Genomic DNA, 21832 nt, shown 5'->3' on the forward strand with positions numbered 1-21832 from the left:
AAATTTGAGCCTGCTAGGACCACGTAACCGGTCCTACTTAGGTGCCTGTAACTGACATAGTATCCGGTACACTGACAAAGTTGTTTTTGTATCATTTAACAGCAGCTTTGTGTTCTTTTTATTATTAAATAAAACGAATTAGTGTGCTTGTCTTTACAGTATGTTTCAGGACATTTCAGGAGAATGTTACCTTTATATTATATATTTTTTAAACAAACTTTAGTTTAGTCCATTCTCGATGCTAAGCTAACTGGCTCCTGTCACCAATTATTCCTTATGCTTGCTAGCGTAGCATGCATAACGCTTTTAGGCTCAAAACCATTTAACTGGTGCTGGAAAAAGTTAATTAAAAACAATTAATTACATTTTAATATATATATATATGACCCCTAAGACCAAATGTGTCCTCTGTTGGTGTTTCAGCTTTCATGGAAATATGAACAAACGCAAAGTTTTACTTTTTCTAATAATGGGGTCATTCTGAAATTAATTGAATTTCAAGTTGAAAAAAAAAAAGATCATTAAGGGAGTTTCCTCTGCTGTTAAACATAGTGGCGGGTCATTTTTCATCCCTAAGACAACAAGATCTGAACAACTTCTCCACCACTGATAGTTAATAATACATTTGGCTGTATTTTCCACTTCATATGTTCATCCAGGGGCCATTATGGAGGGTGTGAAACCATGAAACCAGACGCCAGACCTGCTGATGTTCCCCAGGAATGCTCTTATCATGTTCAGGCTGCAGCGATAACAGCTTTCCATCCTCCTTCCTTTCATGGACTCTCATGCACTGCGATCCGTGGCAGTGGTCTGATGGATGAAATCATTAAAAACAAGACGGTAGGTGAAGGGTTATTGGACTCTGCTGCCTCAGCGTGACCAGCAGCCTCCATTAGGGGAAAGACAGATGTACGGTAAAACTGCTGCTCCCTCCTCCTCCTCCTCCTCCTCCTCCTCCACAGTCACTTCCCCTCCAAAGTGAATTGGCTGCTTGCTCTGTTTCTCTTGCAGAGTGTTGAGGCTGCTGTGGCTGATTTGACTGAAAGGATTTTAAAGGATAAAGAAAAAGCTCTTGTCGTCTATGGATGTGACACGCAGGCTGGAAGTTATCAAAATACTCTTAAGATCCTGTTTTTTATTTGCATTTCCTTTGACAAAGGATACATGACTGGGCTGTTCATCCCAAAAAAGGTAAAAGTTTTGTTTTAAAAAATTCATATTTTGCAATACAGTAATGGAAAAAAATTATTAGAAGCTTGTTTTCTTCAATTTCTTGTTCATTTTAATGCCTGGTACAACTAAAGGGACATTTTTTTGGACAAATATAATGATTTTCCATCTTTTTCTTGATAATGTTTTCAGTTATTATCAAGAAAAGCATGGAAAATTGCTAGATATCAGCTCTTTTATTAAACTCTTATGAGCTTTTTTTGTAGTTATCATTATATTGGTCCAAACAAATACACCTGTAGTTGTACTAGGCATTAAAATGAACAAGAAATTGAAGAAAACAAGGATAGTCTAATCATTTTTCCATGACTGTAGACTATGACATGACTGTCATTCATTCATTATGTCGATTGCAGGGTTCCAAATTATTTTAATTGGGAATTTATTCAATGGAAAAAATATAGCTATAATAATTGATAAATCCATCATATCCAGGCAGAAATAGACAATTAAACCCAAAGTGTGTTAGAACAGTAATGTTAAGAAAAAAAAAAATTAGTTTCCGTGTTTTGACCTTTTTAAAGGCAGTAATTACTGAAACTGTCACCGGACTTTGATCCCATAAAAATCCCATCATTGAGCTTGCTTGAAATTATACATAATGCATGTGGACATTAGAAATACTGGCATGTTGCAACAATTATTTCTAACATTATAATGAAATATAGTGTTCACTCTTACACATAAAATATTGTTGCACTGTTGCAGACAAACCGGTCATAATAAAGTGTAATTACAAAGTTTACAGACATAAAACTAACCGACATATATACGTTTTTTACACTGTAGTTCATTGTGGGACTTTTACTTTTACCATAAACTGACTTGTTTCATAAAGTCAGACTTTAGATACAAAGTGTGGTGTAACTCTAGAGTCTGAGCTGATGAATTATTGAATGACAGGTCCGTTACTATGTGCTCTTATCTTCACTGTGAGCTAACAAAGGGGTACGTTTGTTTCAGTGGTCAGATGACAGGAAGGAACCATACAGACTAATAGCTGCTGTTATAGTGTAAATGAATAGAAATAGAGAGTGCGTTGGGAAAAAATGACATTATTTCTCATTATTTTTGAGGGATTAAGTCAATTAAAGTTGCAAATTAAATGTAAGAACTGCAGCTAATAAATACAGGCTGTGCATTTTTCCTTAACCCTTATTTTGGCTGGGTTAATGCATAAGGTATACATTTTATTATTGCTAATCATTGACTTATTCCAGACTTTATAAAAAACCTTAAAAAAAACATTTTGTGTGCAAGAAAACATGACGTCATGTAAACAAACAATTACAGTTCTGAAAATGAATGAATATTTGGCAGTTGGTTCAAATATGCAGTGGTGGAAGAAGTATTCAGATGCCTTACTTAAGTAAAAGTACTAATACCACACTGTGAAATTACTCCACTACAAGTAAAAGTCCTGCATTCAAAACTTACTGAAGTAAAAGTACAAAAGTATCAGCATCAAAATGTACTTAAAGTATCAAAAGTAAAAGTACTCGTTATGCAGAATGGTTTATTTTCTCAAAGTAGAGCTCATTTTAACTACTTACTATACTGTTATGAGATTCAATTTAATAAATATTGAATAATTTTAAATTAATAATGTTTTTTATGTTGTACCTCGGGCTGAAAAGTAACTACAGCTCATTGTAGTGGAGTAAAAAGTACAATATCTGCCTCAAAATGTAGTGAAGTAGAAGTATAAAGTTACCTAAAATGGAAATACTCAAGTACAAGTACCTCAAAATTGTTCTTAAGTACAGTACTTGAGTGAATCTACTTAGTTACATTCCAAACTGCAAAATATAAAACTCATCTATTAACATCTACTAACATTACCACAGGTGGGTTAACATTAGAGTTATAAACTCCCAGCTATTCCACTCCGTCTCTCCATTTTCTGCTACATTAAATGCTAGATTTATCTTTTTATTTGGTGTTCACTTCATTTGAATCTCTCTTGTCATACTGTCAGCTGCAGTGAGAATAAATTATATTCTTCTTTCTACTCTCCACATGGGATCAATCTGGTCAAACTCTTTCCTCTTTTTGCTCTGATTACAGTTTATCTTTGTTCATACCCAACTGACACTGTAGCTGTTGAAGCTTTTATTGTCTTAAATTGTCTTCAAAGAGCTTTCCATAACTGTATCTTCTTAAATATCTAAAGTATACTTGCTCTGAACCTCTTATTTTCTGGCTCCACAATCCATCTTTGATAATCCACTCTGCTGCACCGCCTGCTACGTTCTTTATTAAATCAAATGTTTCATCTCTGCTCAATTGAATTTTCTCTGCAAGTAACTCCGATCCGGTTTATGCTTGTTGAGCAATAACAACAAACTAGATGTTCACAAATAAAGGGCAAGAACAAGAACTCTCAATTCTCTTTCTCTGCTACAGGTGCATCTCAATAAATATTACAAAAGACCAATTTTAAAAAGTATTTTTAATATGGAAATGTTGGCCTCTGAAAAGTCTGTCATCTATAAGACTCAATACTTGGTTGGAGCTGTTTGACTTGAACTACTGGAAATGGATTTTTCCATCATATTCTAAAGCAGAGGTCTCAAACTGAAGACACAAAATGACAGGAAAAAAAACTCCTAAATTACTTCAAAAAGACACAATATTACAAAAAAAGACACAAAATTACTATTAAAAAAAAGACACAAAATGACCAAAAAAGACACACAAAAGTACCAAAAAAGACACAGAATTACAAAAAAAGACACAAACTGACTGAAAAAACATTAATTACTTTAAAAAGACACAAAATGACTAAATAAGACACAAAATGACCAAAAAAAAGACACAAAATTATTTTAAAAAGACACAAAATTACCAAAAAAAGACACAAAATTACGAAAAAGACACAAAATTAACAAAAAAAGACACAAAATAGCCAAAAAAAGACACAGAATTACCAAAAAAGACACACATTTATTTAAAAAAGACACAAAATTACCAAAAAAGACACAAAACTCCCCCAAAAAAGTAATTAAAGGGACCTTCCACACACAACACGGTAAAGTGCCATTCATTTAAAACTAACATTAAACTTTCATATCAAGGTGGGGGCCACAAAATATCGTCACAAGGGCTGCAATTGGCCCACGGGCCGCGAGTTTGAGACCCATGCTCTAATGTATTGAGATGCACCTGTAGATCATGAAATGCAACGACCTTAATAGTTCTTCTTCTGTGGTGCAGGGAACCTTGATGGGAGTCTGCAGAGTTCACACATGATGGACTGCAACGACTCCAACGCTCTGCTCTCCGGGGAGCAGCTCATCTACGCCATCACCATCCCGCTGTCCACCTCCATCATCCTGGCCAACCTGGTCATCATCCTGGGCATCGCATGGAACCGCCAGCTCCACAACACGCCCAACTACTTCTTCCTCAGCCTGTTGGTGGCCGACCTGTGCACCGGCGTGGCGTTGCCGTTCATCCCGTTAATGGGTCTCCACCGGGAGTTGAGCTTCAGCTCCTGTCTGGTCGCTCATGTTTTCCCAAACTTCCTCTTCCTGGCGTTCCTTCTCAACCTGGTCATGGTGCACTACGAGCGCTACATCTGCATCGTCGACCCGTTGCACTACAACAACTTGTGGATGCATCGCAGCTTTCCTCTGGCGTTGCTCGTGGTGTGGGCGCCACCACTTCTGTACGCGTCTCTACCTGCTTTTGGGTGGAATAACTGGACGGGGCCGGATTGGAATGGTTGTTGTGAAAGTAGCCAAAATACAACGCTTCTTCCAAACTGTTTGACAAACAAAACCACGTGCTGCTCATACAGGAGGGTGTTCCCCAACGCTTTTATCTACCTGGAGGTGTACGGACTCGTCTTACCTGCTATTCTCACCATCGCCGGCATGACTGGCCGTGTTTTATGGATCACCCGAGGTCAGCTGAAAGACATCTGCCGCCTCCACCGGTCAGTGGAGCGTGGCGGCCAGGCCTCGGACCAGGAGCAGAAGCTGAACTTGCGGTACACTCGCTGCGTGGTGGCGGTTTCGCTCACCTTTCTGGCCTGCTGGGTACCCTACCTCATCTACATGCACGTGTGCATAGCGTTCTTGATCAGCGACGCCAAGTGGAACTCCACGCCTCACATCGTGCTGTCGTGCACCGGGATCGGCAGCATGGCGGTGGTGCCGCTGGTGCTCGGCCTCGCCAACAGGCAGTACACAGAACCTGCATTCAAACTGCTGCAGAAACTCAGAGACAGGTGGTGGCGAAGGACGCGGGCGTCAGAGGAGGCGGCGGTTTGAGGACATTAGTGCTGATGAATATTTGTGAAAATTAATCTTTAAGAAATTAGGTTGCGAGGGTTGATTCCTATGAGGGGCCGTATAGGCCTTAATTCATTCTCCCTATATTTAATGTGAATGTGAAAGGAAATTTTTTGTCTATGTGAGGTATTTTTTGTGAATGTGAGAGGTAAAACTGTGAATGTGAGAGGTATTTTTTGTGTATGTGAGATATGTTTGTATATGTGAGAGTTAAAATTGTGCATGTAAATGGTATTTTTTGTCAATGTGAGAGGTAAAATTTTGAATGTGAGGTAAAATTGTGTATGTGAGAGGTATTTTTTGTGAATGTGAGGTATTTTTTTATTTATGTGAGAGGTAAAAAAGTGAATGTGAGAGGTATTTTTGTGAATGTGAGAAGGTAAAACTGTGAATGTGAGAGGTATTTTTGTGTAGGTGAGATATTTTTTGTATATGTGAGAGTTAAAATTGTGAATGTGAGGTATTTTATGTGTATGTGAAAGGTAAGATTGTTAATGTGAGAGGTAAAATTGTGAATGTTAGAGGTAAAATTGTGCATGTAAGAGGTATTTTTTGTGAATGTGAGGTATTTTTCATGTATGTGAAAGGTAAGATTGTGAATGTGAGAGGTATCTTTTGTGCATGTGAGAGGTATAATTGTGAATGTGAGAGGTAAAATTGTGCATGTGAGAGGTATTTTTTGTGTATGTGAAAGGAAAGAATGAATTATGGCCTATACGTCGCCTCATAGATTCCCACAATATTGATCATGCCAGTGGGAGGACATATTGCGTTACAGAAGAGAACATTTTTATTTTTTCACAATGTATTTATCAAGGCTGCCTGTTGTTTTACTACCACTACACTGGGTTTGCATTAACATGTCTGTCCTCAGCTCTGTATTTCTGATGGTTTTCCTTTATATTTGTCTGACAATATGACTGTATCAGGAGACTTAATTGAAAAGACTGAAAAAATAAGGAAAATTACTGCTTTTTGGGACAAAATTAACCAACCATGGTCTTAAACAGAAACTGAAGGTCAAAGTTTAATTATTTCAACTTAAAGTCCCCCTCCAGACACATGTTATAAAGCATGTAAAAATAGTAATAAGGAATAATAATACCTGAAATGTAAATTCTCAGTGTAATAACTGCCATTGTATCAGTGTTGTACATGCTATAACTAGAGACTTTCTTTATCTGTCACCTCCTCCTGTCTGCAATGTTTCCTCTTTTTCTTACTGGTTTTTATCTATATACTGATATGCAAACTGACGAGGGGTGAGAGATCCATTTGCAGTTCTTAATTCATCTACATGATATGAAGACGGTTTATTATCAACATGCAGGGGAAAAAATAAACTGTTACAGGAACAGGTTTCACATAAAGATCTGGCTCCTGGGATTACTATTTGAAGACTCAATGTTTTATTTTTTTGTCAAGATCCATTCAAGGGAAATTAGATTTTTATTTGAGACTTGATTAAACACAATATCTGTCATGCTATTTGTGTCGTCAATCAAAGAGTGGTTTTAAATGTGTACCTAGAGCAAGTGGGTGGATAAGAGACGAGCCGAAGAGGAGAGGCAGACTTTAATCAAATTAAAGAGCAACCACAGTCTGAACTGGGACAGGAAAGACAGTACATCATCATGGGGTCAATGTCTGTATGTGTTTTGTATGTGCTGCTTTGCAAGGCCGTGTTCTAGTACGTTTTCCATTGTGTCGAACATCCGGAAGATCGAGGAGAACCGGTAGAGGAGGAGGAGGGAGAAAAGAAGACAGAATGAGACTGTCAGGTTCTGACTGAATACTATCATGTACGGTCAGCCCTATATTTCCTTAATATAACACCTAAACATCTGTCTTGACAGTGATTTAACAGACTTACAAATATTTAGATGTCTCTTGATATAATCTACTATTATCAGAGTGATGATTGTCTTCACAGTTCAAATTTAACTGAAAAAGATGTTCATTTCAAGTAAAGTTTGAATGGTAAAAAAAAAAACTTTAGCCACCCTGAAAATATCAATATCTTGGGCTTTAGTCTCAATCTCAAGCTTATTTTCTGCAATGATTGCTACTTCTGAAAATATACACTAAAAAATACACTAGCACTCAAATGTTTGGGGTCACCCAGAAAAAGTCTGTGTTGTTTTCCATGAAAACAAACTGGTTTATTCATGAAATGAGTTACAAAATTAATCGAAGGGCAGAAATAATAATTTCAACCTGTACAAATCTCAAACTTTACCTTTAGATACTCAACCAGTCTGAGAAAGGATAATTTTATTGCTCCTCAAATCAGCACAAAACCGTTTCAGCTGTGCTAGCATAATGCTCAGGTGTTTTAATGATCAATGAGCCTTTCAACACTATAAACGTGGATTAACACAATGTGCCACTGGAACACAGGACAAAGTGTAATAGATATCCCATAAGAAAACCAACCTTTAATAGTAATTTAATATTGTTACAATTGGCCTTAGTCTGCAAACTGTTTCGCTCAGGCTAAGCTAAGTTAGCATGCTATTAGAAGCTAACTGCTAGCAGCTGAATAGCATAGCTCAAAGACTAAGAAAAACATAAAACAGCAAGTCTGTCCAGGGGTAATTAATTAAACCACAACATGATTTTCACTCAATGAACTAAACAAATACTGAATTTGTAAGCCAGCTAGCTTTTCTTTTTCAGTTTTATGCTATGCTAGGTTAGCTGTAGATTCATATTCACTGCAAGAATAATAATAAAGCCTTTTTCCTAACACGTCTGTCTTTCAGAGACTTTATGTGAAACAAAACAAAGGCAGATGTATAGTTTTTGTTGGTTTATTTATTCATTGAATTCCATTGCAAATAGCTGTCACTCACAGTAAACTCTGTAGAACTTTCTTATTTCCTTCTAATTATTTTTAGGTATAAAGCTGCAGATGCATGTGAGGAAATATCCTTCCTGATATTAACGAGACACTCTTTTAGCCACCTGCACAATGCCACAAGTTCCTCATTTTATTTTTCACTTCTCTAAGAAACCACTGTTAGAGATCAAACATGTTATTTAGCTCAAGAACAGAAACAACTGCAAGAAAGCTGGAAAACTACAGGGATGGTGCCAGGAACATCAGGCTTTGCAAAGGCAAACAAAGATAAGAAACCCTTTTTAAAAACAATGTTTGACATAAACAAAACATCTCAAGCACGAATTCTACAGAAAAAAAACGTTCAAGCTGCCAAGAAGCTATTTTTCAGACTGTATTACAAAATGAATGGTTAAAGATGGTTGCAGTTAAAGAAAAGCTGGTGATTCTTGAAGAAATAATTAATTTAACTTATTAATTCACATTTTTGCAGATATACTGTAATGTTTAAGCGATCTAACACAGTGCTGGTCAATCTTCAGTGTAATGGGAGCTTTCGGACACGACTCTGCCCGCCTCCACCTCCACCCGGATCAGCAGGCGTTTCTTGGAGTTGGTGTCCACTGGCGGAGTTACGATATCTGCCGGGACGAGGGCAGGATCTGGATCTGGAGCTGCTGGCTTCTTTGGTCGGTGTGGCTTCTTCAATGGCAGGAGAACGTCTGCGTGCAAGTAAGGACGTGGATTGGTTGGTTTGTTTTTAGAAATCTGAGCAAAAAAGAGGTTTGATTTTAGTGGGACATTAAAAAAAATAAAGAATCAATCATGAGATATGGAGAGAAAAAGATGTGGGGTTTGGTTTTACATGTTTGTATAAAAAATTAGTTTTTGTGTCCCTCCTACATTTCCCAGAATTCAATTCAACAACAGAGAATTTAAGTCCAAATCTTCCTTTTTTCTGACTTGCTTCTAAAATTATAACAATTATTATATAAAAAGAAATGTCCTTTAAGTAAGGAAAAAATAAATTACTCACTAGACGCCCGAGTTTGCTTAAATGGAAAGAGCGACCTATTTTTGCTCACTTTGTCAAAGACGTCTTGTACCTCCTTAATTTGGAAAAAATTAAATGCTCATTAAAGAGAGTATGGAATGCCTCTCTTAACCATGTTAAAGGCAAAATGCAATTATCAGCCGTTTCATAAAAAGGGAAAAGAATTACAACAGATTTAGCCATGCTCGCTCAATGGAAAAAAATTATTAGACCACCCTTGTTTTCTTCAATTTCTTGTTCATTTTAATGCCTGGTACAACTAAAGGTACATTTGTTTGGACAAATATAATGATAACAACAAAGATAAGATAAGAGTTTAATTTAAGAGCTGATATCTAGACATTTTCCATGGTTTTCTTGATATAGATTTTGGTTATTATCAAGAAAATCATGAAAATGTCTAGATATCAGCTCTTAATTAAGCTCTTATGAGCTAATTTTGTTGTTACCATTATATTTGTAGATACATTTTATATACATATAGGCCTGTATATCTTTTTCTGGTAACACTTTCTATGAAATCCATGTCTATAATGCATTATAAACATGTAATACATTGTTAACACGTAATAAGTAACGTATGTTAATATCATAGAAAGTTTATTTATGTCAGTAATTCAATACAAAAAGTGGAAATTACACATTATATAGATCCATTACACACAGAATGAAACATTTCATGTCTTAATTTATTTTCTAATTATAATGGTTATGACTTACATTTAATGAAGACCTAAAATTCAGTGTCTCAAAAAATTTGAATATTACAAAAGACCAATTTTATTTATTTTTTAATATGGAAACATTGGTCCATCTATATGACTCAATACTTGGTTGGAGCTATTTGACTTAAACTACTGGAAATTGACTTTTCCATCATATTCTAATTTATTGAGATGCACCTGTATAATAACCAAAATTAAAAAGAAAATTAAAAAAAATGTCAAACATACCAAAATAAACACAGAAAGTCAGTTTCTTTATTTGTTTTTTAGGTTTTTGAGATGGTTCATTTCAGGAATTTAAGAAAAAGTAAAACACTTCTCACCTGAGTTGCGCATGAGGTCGTTCATCCTTCACAGAGACGGAGGAGACAGAGACAGTTGTTAGTGGAGGCGTGAATCCATCATGGTATATTTTAACAAACAGCAAAGAAACTCTGACGTACCTCTGCTCCTCGCCCTCCAGCAGCTTCCGGTAGGTGGCGATCTCGATGTCGAGGGCCAGCTTGAGGCTCATCAGCTCCTGGTGTTCGCGGATCTGTCCGGCCAGGTCCTGCTTGGCGCGCCTCAGGGCCTCCTCCAGCTGGACCACGTCGCCTCGAGCCTTCCTCTGGCTGTCCTCACCTTCCTCCCTCACGTCAATGATGTCCTTCGTCAGGGACTCTTCCTACACAGAGTGGAGGAGGAAGTCAGAGGCTGCAGGATGGAAAATGTTGGGTTTTTTGGGGTTTATTTGTGTGATGTTTACCTTTCTTGTGAGGGCGTCCAGGTCCCCGTTGAGCCTCTGGATGAGGCGCACCGTGTCCGAGATCTCCCTTCTTAAGTCACGCACTTCCTGCTCACGCTGTCCCACATTTAAGACCAGGGCGTCCATCTAAGGGGCGGGAGACCACATGTTTCACCACGTCTGTTAGTAGGTACAATTTAGAGCCAAAGTACAGTCATACTAAAGTTTGGACAAATATAAAGAGTTTAATTTAGGAGCTGATATCTAGCCATTTTCCATGGTTTTCTTGGTATTGATTTTGGTAATTATCAAGAAAACCATGGAAAATGTCTAGATATCAGCTCTTATATGAAACTTTTATGAGCTATTTTTGTTGTTATCATTATATTTGTCCAAACAAATGCACCTTTACTTGTACCAGGCATTAAAATGAGCAAGATATGAAGAAAACAAGGGTGGTCAGGCCTGTCACTATAACACATTTTTTTTAAGGATGATATATTTTTCCCAGAAACTATCACGATAAACGATAGTATTAACAGTCATTTTCCATAGCAATGAATTTTTATATCTCGAGAATATTAAACATTGGAATTGAAATGTGGAAAATAAATATTAAAATATCCTAGATAAATAAAACATAAATAAATAAACTACAACCAAAACAAATAAAATAGACTTTCGGGCTCTGTTAATAAAACATTGCAATGAGATAATCATATATCGAACAATAAGTCAATATAGTTATTATCGTGAGAGGCCTAAAGGTGGTTTAATATTTTTTTCCTTGACTGCATATCTTCTTCTTTCCTTCTTCTCACCTTTTTCTGGTTCCACTGCTCGACCTCGTCTCTGGAGCGGGCGGCTAAGTTTGCATACTGGTTCTTAACGCTCTCGATGACCTCGTCCATGTCCAGAGAGCGCTTGCTGTCCTCGCGTAAGACCACCGTCTGGTTCTGGACCTGCGACTCCAGCTCCTTCAGCTCCTGCAGGGGGCAGAAAGAGTTAAATAGAAGGAAACTGTTGCAGTTTCATGTCTCCTTTGGGGCCAAGAGAGCTTGTAGTCTTACCTCATCGTAGCCGACCCTGAGGAAGTCCAGTTTCCCCATCAGGTCCTCCAGCTCCAGAGCCAGATCTACTGCTCCCAGGTGACCGTCATCTACATCCTGTTACACACATTAAACACATGCATTAGTACATGGAAATCACTTCCAAAAGATCTGATTACAAAAGGTTAAAGAAAGCACATGTATGCAATACACTGTTGGAAATAATGTGCTGAATTTGCACCTTCAGGGGTACAACAGCCTGTCTCTTGTACCCCTAACATTGGCTTAGGAACATATAATGTCTGTGCCTTTTTGGGCCTCAAAAAAGTACACAAAGTTAGTTTAAGTCCAAAAATCAGCCCCTGGGGGTACATTAATGTAGTTTGTACATTTGGGGCAGAAACAGACTCCTATTTTGCCCTTTTTAAGGCCAAAATTAAACATATTACATATTTTTAAGGCCTTTTATTGTACATATTTATGTATTACACATAATGTACGTACAGTCATGGAAAAAAATAATAGACCACCCTTGTTTTCTTCAAGTTATTGTTGATTTTAATGCCTGGTACAACTAAAGGTATATTTGTTTGGACAAATATAATGATAACAAAAATGGCTCATAAGAGTTTAATTTAAGAGCTGATATCTAGACATTTAACATGGTTTTCTTGATAATAACCAAAATCATTCTCAATAAAACCATGTTAAATGTCTAGATATCAGCTCTTAAATTAAACTCTTATCAGCTGTTTTTGTTGTTATCATTATATTTGTCCAAACAAATGTACCTTTAGTTGTATCAGGCATTAAATGAACAAGAAAGCAAGGAGAAAACAAGGGTGGTCTAAAAAAATTTTCCATGACAGTGTCTGGTCCACTCACACAGTTTATCTTTTTCCCACAGTCTTCTACTTTTCTATTTAAACGATACTTTCAAAAAAAAAAATTATATTCTTGGCTGAAGTAACTGGAGTGAAATACTGTGTGTGCCTTTTTGGGCCTCAAAAAAGTGCACATAGTTCGTTGAAGTCCAAAGATTAGCCCCTGGGGGTACATTTAAGTTGTTTGTACCTTGGGGGACAGACTCCTATTTTGTCCTTTTTAAGGCCAAAAATGTACATATTTACCTATTACACATGATTTACGTATATAGACACATATATGTTCCCAAACCAGTGTACAGCTGAACTTTAGAGAGTGCTGCCCCAGTGACAAGACGCCCTACCCTACTGGTACAAATTTAGCACATTATTTCTGAGAGTGTAAAATAAATTATTATATACATTTTTTAATTCGGGCAAATAAAGTAAACATACATTCCACATACATTCAAGGCAATTTTTTCAATTGAAATAACGTATTAAGGAAATAATGTGCAATAACACCTCAAACAATTTGAATTAATGGGATTGTTTTATGCTTCAGTACCCTTTTCTTGACAATGAAGTCATTCTCCAGATCCGCCTTTTTGATCATCTCATCCTCATATCTGAAACAAATAGAAAATAAAAGTTTAAAAAATTATTTTTGTGCCACTAATGACATTGTGTGAGACCAATAGACATATTTAATGTTGGTAGCTGACCTCTTCCTGGTGTCGTCCACCTCCTCCTGGTTCTTCTGCAGCTCAGCCTGCAGCTTGTCTTGGTCCTGGAGCAAACTCTCGATCTGCTGCTGCATCTCGTCCTCCAGCTGCTTCACGATGTCGTCGATCTTCCCCTCGTAGTCCTCCTGCTCCTTCAGGATCTTCAGCTTTGTGTCCAGCTTTTTGTTCTCGTCCTCCAGGTGTTTCATCTACGGTACAGACAGTGTGAGGGTGAAAAAACAACACACATTTTGGAATAAAGTCACTGCTGATAAGGCATGGTAAAGCAGAAAAATAGTCCTAATGGTTGATGTGATGGTGGAGAGCTGGGATACAAAATACATCTTTCTTTAGAAAAAAAACATTTAAACTTATTTAACTTGGCACAAGGACTGAAACTAGGCCTATGATTAACTGTTAGTTGAGTATCACTGGTGTGAAGTAAATCTGATGTCTAAATATATGCTCACTGCCTAGTTTTAAATGTTTTTTTGTGGTTTATGTTGATAATGACAAAAGTTTATCTTTTTTCTTTTTTATTGTTGTTGCAAATGCCAAATACAGTCATGGAAAAATTATTAGACCACCCTTGTTTTCTTCAATTTCTTGTTAATTTTAATGCCTGGTACCACTAAAGGCACATTTGTTTGGACAAATATAATGATAAGAACAAAAATTGTTGAATAGTTTAATTTAAGAGCTGATATCTAGACATTTAACATGGTTTTTCTTGATAATAACCAAAATCATTATCAAGAAAACCATGTTAAATGTCTAGATATCAGCTCTTAAATTAAACTCTTATGAGCTGTTTCTGTTGTTATCATTATATTCGTCCAAACAAATGTACCTTTAGTTGTACCAGGCATTAAAATGAACAAGAAATTGAAAAAAAGGGTAATCTAATAATTTTTTCCATGACTGTATATGCTCACTGCCTAGTTTTAAATGTTTTCTTGTGGTTTATGTTGATAATGACAGTAGTTGATCTTTTCCCCTTTTTTGTTCTTGCAAACGCCAAATATGTATGTGTGGCGCCATCTGCTGGCAAAATTCACAAGCTTTATTAATGTTTTTTATATTTTTTTTGTGCAAACTCTAAATATGTATGTATGACGCCATCTGCTGGCAAAATAAAAAAAAATTGGGTTTTGGTACTTGAAAAAAGACATAATTTGGGATCTGCAAATCTTGTTTTAAATGTGTGGGAAAACAACACTGCGCATGCTCAAAGGTGATTGCTGCTGCAATCTGATTGGTTGTTCATTTAGCATTAAGTTGAAACAGTTGTTTGTTTTGTAGGAGATAGTAAGATAGTTTTCTTTTTCAAAGCACAACTGAAAGTCTGTCTTTAGAAGAAAAAACTATATATTACTAAACTATAAACTACTATATAATTATAAATCAAACCGCTGTTTAAAATTCAAATAATAATAGTTAACGAGGGGGTTTTCCGGGAAAGAAAATGTCTAACTGCTCACTGCTATTTTGTCAGAAAAGACGGTTATTTAGCTTTTAGTGTGTGAAGCGGACGGTTCCTGGTCGACAGCAGACTTTCAGGAGAGTTTTTTCCAAAAGTATTCACAAACATGAAAGCAGCAGAAAACAGGAGAGAGCAGGTATGTGTCCAGTCAGACGTCTGTTAGGTGAAATAGCACATTATGACGTACTTTTGTAATTATGTGGTTTTGCACCTGTGCAAAGTAGGTTTTGTTGTTGCCGCAATACTAATTTTACTCAAATAAGTTACTCAAAAACAACACATCATGACCTCAAACTACAGATTATATAATAAACCACAAGGTGGAGTCCTACATGGACCTCCAGCCTTGTTTACATGAAGCATAATTTGCAGAAGGAGACACTTTTCATGGCCTCAGGTCACAGAATAAATGTCAGCACACAGGCTTCACAAATATAATATCCTCCATTAAAAGCTTGTTTTTGCTTAACTTTGTTGCAGTTACGGTGCTAAATAAAAAAGTAATAAAATACATAAAGAAACTTACAAAAACACTACTTTTAAAATAAGTTCTCAATTGCCCAAACCTATAAAATTATTATATTAATCAATTAGCTCTTTTTATTTATTTGTAGCCCAGAAAAAGAAAAAGAGGGAGAAACAAAATACATTAAATGTTCAGATATTCTATTCTATTATTATTCATTTAGAAATAAATACCGTTATTAATCTATAACTTGATTAAAAACAATAATAATACACCTTGTCAATCAACCAGGCGTTTTTCTATGTTACTGTTCTAAACTGTGCATTGGTTCCAACGAGTAAATGAAAAAGTAAAAATATATAAATTTATATAAAAACATTAAAAAGTATATATATATGAATACATGAATATATTTAAAAGCCCAAGCATATTAAATTATAAATTAGTTCATACTTGTTCTTTGTTGTTGTTTTTCTTTAGATTTACAGCCCACGAAAACAAAAAGACAGAAAGAGATTTTTTTTTAAATGCTGATAATTTTCTGCACACGTTTTTATGTTTCACGTTTCATGAGTATTTATTAATTTTGAAATAAAAAAAGTAATTTTTTTCTAATTTTATAATAATAATAATAGTATTAATTAATAGTAATTATAATAATGTATTACCTTGTCAATCAACTTGACGAACTTGTCGTTGAGTCCCACCATGTCGTCCTTCTCCCTGGATTTGCCGGACGGGTCGATCTTGTTGTTGGTCGGGTAGCTTTTGGCCGGTCCCGTGCTGCCGGGGGAGTAGGACTGGCTGCTGTAATCTCTCGGTTTAGACATATTGCAGCTTGTAACAGCGATGATGAAACCCAGAAGCTTCCTGAACAGATCAGAAGGGAAGGTACCTCCAACCCTCCGGATCACCTGCTTTTAAGGTGGACTCGGCCCTCCCATCACCTCCCCAAAACTCTGCATGCGTCCAATCAGGAGAGGACAGGTGCATTATTACAGTGTGAAAAATAAAAAAGTCAACATGAAATACCTGTATTCTGAGTTTGGACCAGTTTGTCCAGGGGTGGCGGTGGGCAGAAGGAGCCAATGGCACCACAAGGGGCGGATTTGTGCGTAAAAGCAGGTATAAAACTCACCTGTATCCATCACAGCCACCAAGCAGCTTGAGACGCTCCCTGCAGTAGTTAGCACTCTCATCCAGCATCCATCATGCCTTCAAACTCCGCTGCCAGCATGTTCGGTGGAGCCGGGGGAAGGGGCTCCAGGGCGTCCGTGGCGAGCCTGGAGGGGCTGCGCAACGTGCTGCGCAACGACACGGAGCGAGACTCCGCTCCGGTCGCTCGAGCTGCGCCTCCCGCCGCGGCCGCGCCTCCTGCTGCAGCCCCCGCCGACGACAAGCAGACGCTGCGGGGTCTGAATGACCGGCTGTCCGGCTACCTGGGCAGGGTGAGGCAGCTGCAGAAGGAAAACGATGATCTGGAGAAACAGATTGATGAGATTTTGGCCAAGAGGAAAGCTCCTGAAGAGCGCGACTGGGACAAGGTTGAGGAACCCCTGGATGACCTCAAGCAGAAGGTTAGTCAGCATTAATCTTATTTTATTTCATAGAAGAAACTAAATATATTTGACCCTTTATTTCACACATTAGAGTTCTTTGTTACTTTATTCCTGACAAGAAGGATTTTATTATCTGTTTTATTTTAAGTATAATTTAATTATAATAATTATTATAATTCAATTTATATATAGATATATATAATGTTTTTTTATTTAGTAGAATTTAAGTATTTATGCCACACAGTAGAATTTTCTTAATTTATTTTGTAGAAGAGAAATATCAAATTAATTAATTTGATTGTTCATTTTTAGAAATCAGATTTCTTTTTCTTTTTTTAATTCCTTTATAATAAAAATACACAATTTAATAAATAAAAATTTGTCAGTAATAGAAAATATGAAATGAAAAGAATTTAAATCGTTATTTCACAAGTCAGATTTCTGCCTTTATTTATTTCAAGAACCATTTGAATTTTAATACATTTCAGTATTTTTATTTCACACATCAGATTTCTTTCTCTTTTGATTTCTTAAAAAAAAAGATAAATAATTTTTTTCACATTTTCCATATTTCCATTGATGCATTTTCTCATTAAATATAATACAATAATATTTGTTTCCAAATAACAATATTACTGATAATATACATTATGCATTTATCATGTTAGATTAAAGACATCACCATGGATAACGCCAAGCTGCTGCTGCAGATCGACAACACCAAACTGGCCAATGATGACTTCAAGAACAAGTGAGTTTCATGTAATCTGCAGATGATTTTTAAAAAAAAACTGAGCTCAGAGAATAAATAAGTTAGGAGTCAGTGGTGTTTGTGTGAATCATTGCTGGGCTCCTCCTCTTGTATGCAGGCTGGACGATGAGACAAAAGCACGTAAGGAATTAGAAAAAGACCTGGACGTTCTGAAGAAGACCATCGAGGACACCAAGCTGAACCGCCTGCAGACACAGAAAGAGATCGACTTGGTGAAGGAAGAGCTCGATCGCGTCAACAAGGAACACAAACAGGTGAGAGTTCAGAAAAAACATGTTTATTATTAAATTATAAAAGTGTTTGGGGGAACTCAGGGGCAAAGTTGTGGCTCTTGTAGGAGGTGGATGTCCTGCGTGAGAAGATCAAGGACTCCGTGGTGAACGTGGAGATCGATTCTCAGAACTCCAACCTGGCCGACGTTGTCAACAAGATCCGCAACCAGTACGACAAGCTGGCCAAGAAGAACCTGAAGGAAACTGAGGACTGGTACCAGAGCAAGGTACGTTACCTGTTTAATCAAATTTTGGTGTTTCCATCTAGCTTTTGTCATGCAAATCTTCAAAAATGTGCATTTTCCATCTTGTTTTGCCTCTCCAGTTCGACAACATCAAGGTGGTGGAGGCCCAGAACAACGAGGATTTGCTCTCTGGGAAGTTAGAGCTGAGGGAACTGCTCAAACAGAAGCAATCTCTGGAAATTAAGATCCAGGGCATGCACTGCAAGGTAACCACACAGGAGCATATCAGTTACTGTGTCTCACTGCTATAATTACAAGTAGAGAGCAAAAATATGCAGCAAAGTCTTTCTTTTGTCGTGTGGGGAATGATAAATCTGCCTGCAGGGGATGTTGTTCGACCTGTCCTTTTCACAAGAATTCCTGACAGTCTTGTAATTACACTGTAAACCTGCCAATTTAAACCAGACAAACTCTTTACATGTCTCACTGCCATCTGGGTCTTGCATAACAAAAACTGACTATGAACAAAAAAAAAAATACTTTGTAATCTTTGGATCATTCGCCAAGGAGAGAAAACTTTAAAAGAACACAAAGTTTTGATAGTAGGACCACAAAAAGGCGCCAAAAGTCACATCACATGTTCCTTTCCAGATCCACAATCTGGAGGAGGCCCTGACGAGCACCAAGCTGGAGAACGGTCAGCGTCTCCTGCCCCTGAACAAGGCCATAGTGAGCCTGGAGGCGGAGCTGAAGGAGGTGAGGGCGCAGGTGGAGCGCCACGTGGAAAACAACAAGAATCTGCTGTGCGTGAAGATGAAGCTGGAGGCAGAAATCAATAACTACCAGCGGCTGATGCAAGGCCTGACCTGTGACCCTGAGAGGTGAGGACGCCTGGAGACACTTCACCATGGTCCGATGATGTCACAGCTTTAGATGCATCCTATTGGCTCAATTAAATTCTGTGTAGGGACACGTATAGACACTATTTACCCCCTCATGAGCATCTTAAAGAAATATTTTTGGGGGAAATTATTGGAAATTATTAAGAAATCAACCTACCTGCACCTCTAAAGGTCATTACTTCATAATAATGAATGGTTAAATGCAAGTTTGAACAAATTATTGGAAGTTTTCAGTAGTTTGGAGAGACCCTAGCTTCCTCTCTTTCAAGTTTTTTTCTTTCTCTGCTAGAAAAGAGAGCAAATTTTAAACCTAAAATGTCACATTAGTTCTAAAGGAATAGCATAAACACACACAAAAAGCATACTTATCCTCCTCTTCCCCAACAGCTCGGACTTGTCATTAGAAGATGCGGTGGACGGCGGTAAGTTCTGGATCCAGCCTGAAAAAAAACTATTTGAAATGAAGTCATAAAAGACCTGATTGAAAAGTTTATCTCTGCTGCCTGGATCATTACTGACTTAAATGTAGGGTGCAACAATTATAAAAACACTTATTTTGTACCCTGGTTTAATTGATTTCTGACTGGCTCTGTCCGAAGCCACATTAGGAGATTTGAAAGTGATTCTTTTTAAATCAACAGCGCGACAGGCAGAGTTAAACTTAAAATCTATCTGTCACATCACAGACTTTTAGGAAGTATGCTCATTTGCCAAAAGGGAGATAATATCACTCTGATATCAATCTTCTTGTCTGCCTCTGCATCAGCAAAATAAGCATACTTACTGAAATGTGAAATGATTCATTTCAAGCTGCTCATGTCTCTAAACTGCACTTCACTGCTGCTGTCACTTTGCACCCTGTAATTGCATGCAATTCACATTTTAACTTCACGCAGAAATGGAATGAAAAATCACAGAAAGGATCAACTAATTTCTGGTCACAGAATCACACTGATGCAATGTGTTCTTTTTTCTTTCTTTTTTTAAAGTGATTTGATGTATATACAAAGTTTATTTATGTCAGTAATTCAATTCAAAAAGTGGAACATTATATAGATCCATTACACACAGAATGAGACATTTCATGTCTTAATTTATTTAATTTATTCTAATTATAATGATTATGGCTTACATTAAAGGAAGACCTCAAATTCAGCTTCTCCAAAAAATCTGAAAATTACAAAAGACCAATTTTAAAAAGTATGTTTAATATGTAAATGTTGGCCTCTGAAAAGTATGTCATATAAATGACTCAATACTTAGTTGGGGCTGTTTGACTTGAACTACTGGAAATGGACTTTTCCATCATATTTTAATTTATTAAGATTCACCTGTGATTGTGTGCGGAAAAAAAAGAAAAAGCTGAGAGACCAAAAAAGGATACAAAACATTCATATTTTAAAATTTGATTTGTGTTGTTGCTTCCAGACCAAATAAAGCCTGAAAATCAGAAGCCAGAGCAGCTGGAAGAAGTGAAAGAAGAAGCCAGCGTGAAGCAGGAAAACTCCCCGTCTAATAAATCTGCTGCCCCCGAAGCCCCCGAAGCAGAAAAACCAGCTGAAGTGGCGGAAGGAGACGTCATGAAGGACGACAAGGATGCTGTCAAGAATGCACCGAGCAAAAAAAGCAAAAAACCCAAGAAGAATAAGAAAAAGAAGTCTTCATCCTCTTCTTCTTCCTCCTCATCTTCCTCTTCCTCCTCTTCTTCCTCGTCCTCCTCCTCTTCGTCCTCCTCTGAGGATGAAGAGGAAAAGGCAAAGAAAGAGGGCGAAGTGGCCGAAGCCTGATTTTTAAATATCAAACTGTTGCTGCTTAACCTGTAAAGCTACTATGAGGTTGTCAGTAAATAAAAATGTTTGATTTAAAAAGAAAGTCGCTCAGCAGTGTTTCATTTATGCTTTTTACTCATTTACCTTCATACAATATACTTTGTTGTTTGTTCTACTAGTGTTCAGCATTTTGTTTAGGTTTGTGGAATTTTAAGGTGCATAAGGTACAGTCATGGAAAAAATTATTAGACCACCCTTTTTTTCTTCGGTTTCTTGTTCATTTTAATCCCTGGTACAACTAAAGGTTCATTTGTTTGGACAAATATAATGATAACAAAAATGGCTCATAAGAGTTTAATTTAAGAGCTGATATCTAGACATTTTCCATGGTTTTATTGATAATGATTTTGGTTATTATAAAGAAAACCATTCAGATCCCTTTCTTCAGTAAAAGTAGTAACACAACACTGTGAAATTACTCCACTACAAGTAAAAGTCCTGCATTAAAAACGCACTTAGGTGCAACAGTATCATCTAAATGTACTTAAAGTATTACATTTAGTCATTGAGCAGACGCTTTTATACTTACAGTAAGGAAAAAAAATGGGGAACAATCAAGGTATATTACAAGTAAAAGTACTTGTTATGCAGAAAACTCTGATTGTTTTATATACTCCAAATATATTATAAGTTTATTATTGATGCATTTATGTAAGCAGCGTTTTCATTTTCTCATGATCGGCCTCATTCTAACTACTTAATATACTGGTATCAGGTTTGATTTTAGTCTAATCACTTTAAATTTATCATGTTTTTCATGTCAAATCTAGACCTGAAAAGTAATTAAAGCTATCAGCTTAACGTAATGGAGAAGAAAGTACAATATTTGCCTAAAAAATGTAGTGGAGAAG

The 21832-nt window shown here is 36.9% G+C and overlaps 3 protein-coding genes across 3 annotated transcripts; 2 read left to right on the plus strand and 1 right to left on the minus strand.

The window, feature by feature from the left end:
• Nucleotides 1–729: 729 nt before the first annotated feature.
• Nucleotides 730–5510, plus strand: LOC131963063 (G-protein coupled bile acid receptor 1-like). Its single transcript, XM_059328199.1, has 3 exons — nt 730–843; nt 1017–1194; nt 4450–5510. The coding sequence occupies exon 3, from the start codon at nt 4482–4484 to the stop codon at nt 5508–5510; it is 1029 nt and encodes a 342-aa protein (XP_059184182.1). The 5' UTR covers nt 730–843; nt 1017–1194; nt 4450–4481.
• A 2712-nt stretch (nt 5511–8222) lies between these two features.
• LOC131962976 (keratin, type II cytoskeletal 8-like) lies at nt 8223–16292 on the minus strand. Its single transcript, XM_059328093.1, has 9 exons — nt 16131–16292; nt 13514–13722; nt 13357–13417; nt 11947–12042; nt 11698–11862; nt 10898–11023; nt 10596–10816; nt 10476–10501; nt 8223–9095 (listed from the first exon to the last, which is right to left on the minus strand). Exons 1-9 carry the CDS (start codon nt 16290–16292, stop codon nt 8905–8907), a joined length of 1257 nt encoding a protein of 418 aa, XP_059184076.1. The 3' UTR covers nt 8223–8904.
• Nucleotides 16293–21013, plus strand: LOC131962977 (keratin, type I cytoskeletal 18-like). Its single transcript, XM_059328095.1, has 8 exons — nt 16293–17039; nt 17690–17772; nt 17891–18047; nt 18131–18292; nt 18391–18516; nt 18902–19131; nt 19540–19574; nt 20581–21013. Exons 1-8 carry the CDS (start codon nt 16674–16676, stop codon nt 20937–20939), a joined length of 1518 nt encoding a protein of 505 aa, XP_059184078.1. The 5' UTR covers nt 16293–16673; the 3' UTR covers nt 20940–21013.
• The last annotated feature ends 819 nt before the right edge of the window (nt 21014–21832 follow it).

This window comes from Centropristis striata, chromosome 24 (assembly GCF_030273125.1).
Source record: "Centropristis striata isolate RG_2023a ecotype Rhode Island chromosome 24, C.striata_1.0, whole genome shotgun sequence".
In the NCBI taxonomy this organism is placed as follows: Eukaryota; Metazoa; Chordata; class Actinopteri; order Perciformes; family Serranidae; genus Centropristis; species Centropristis striata.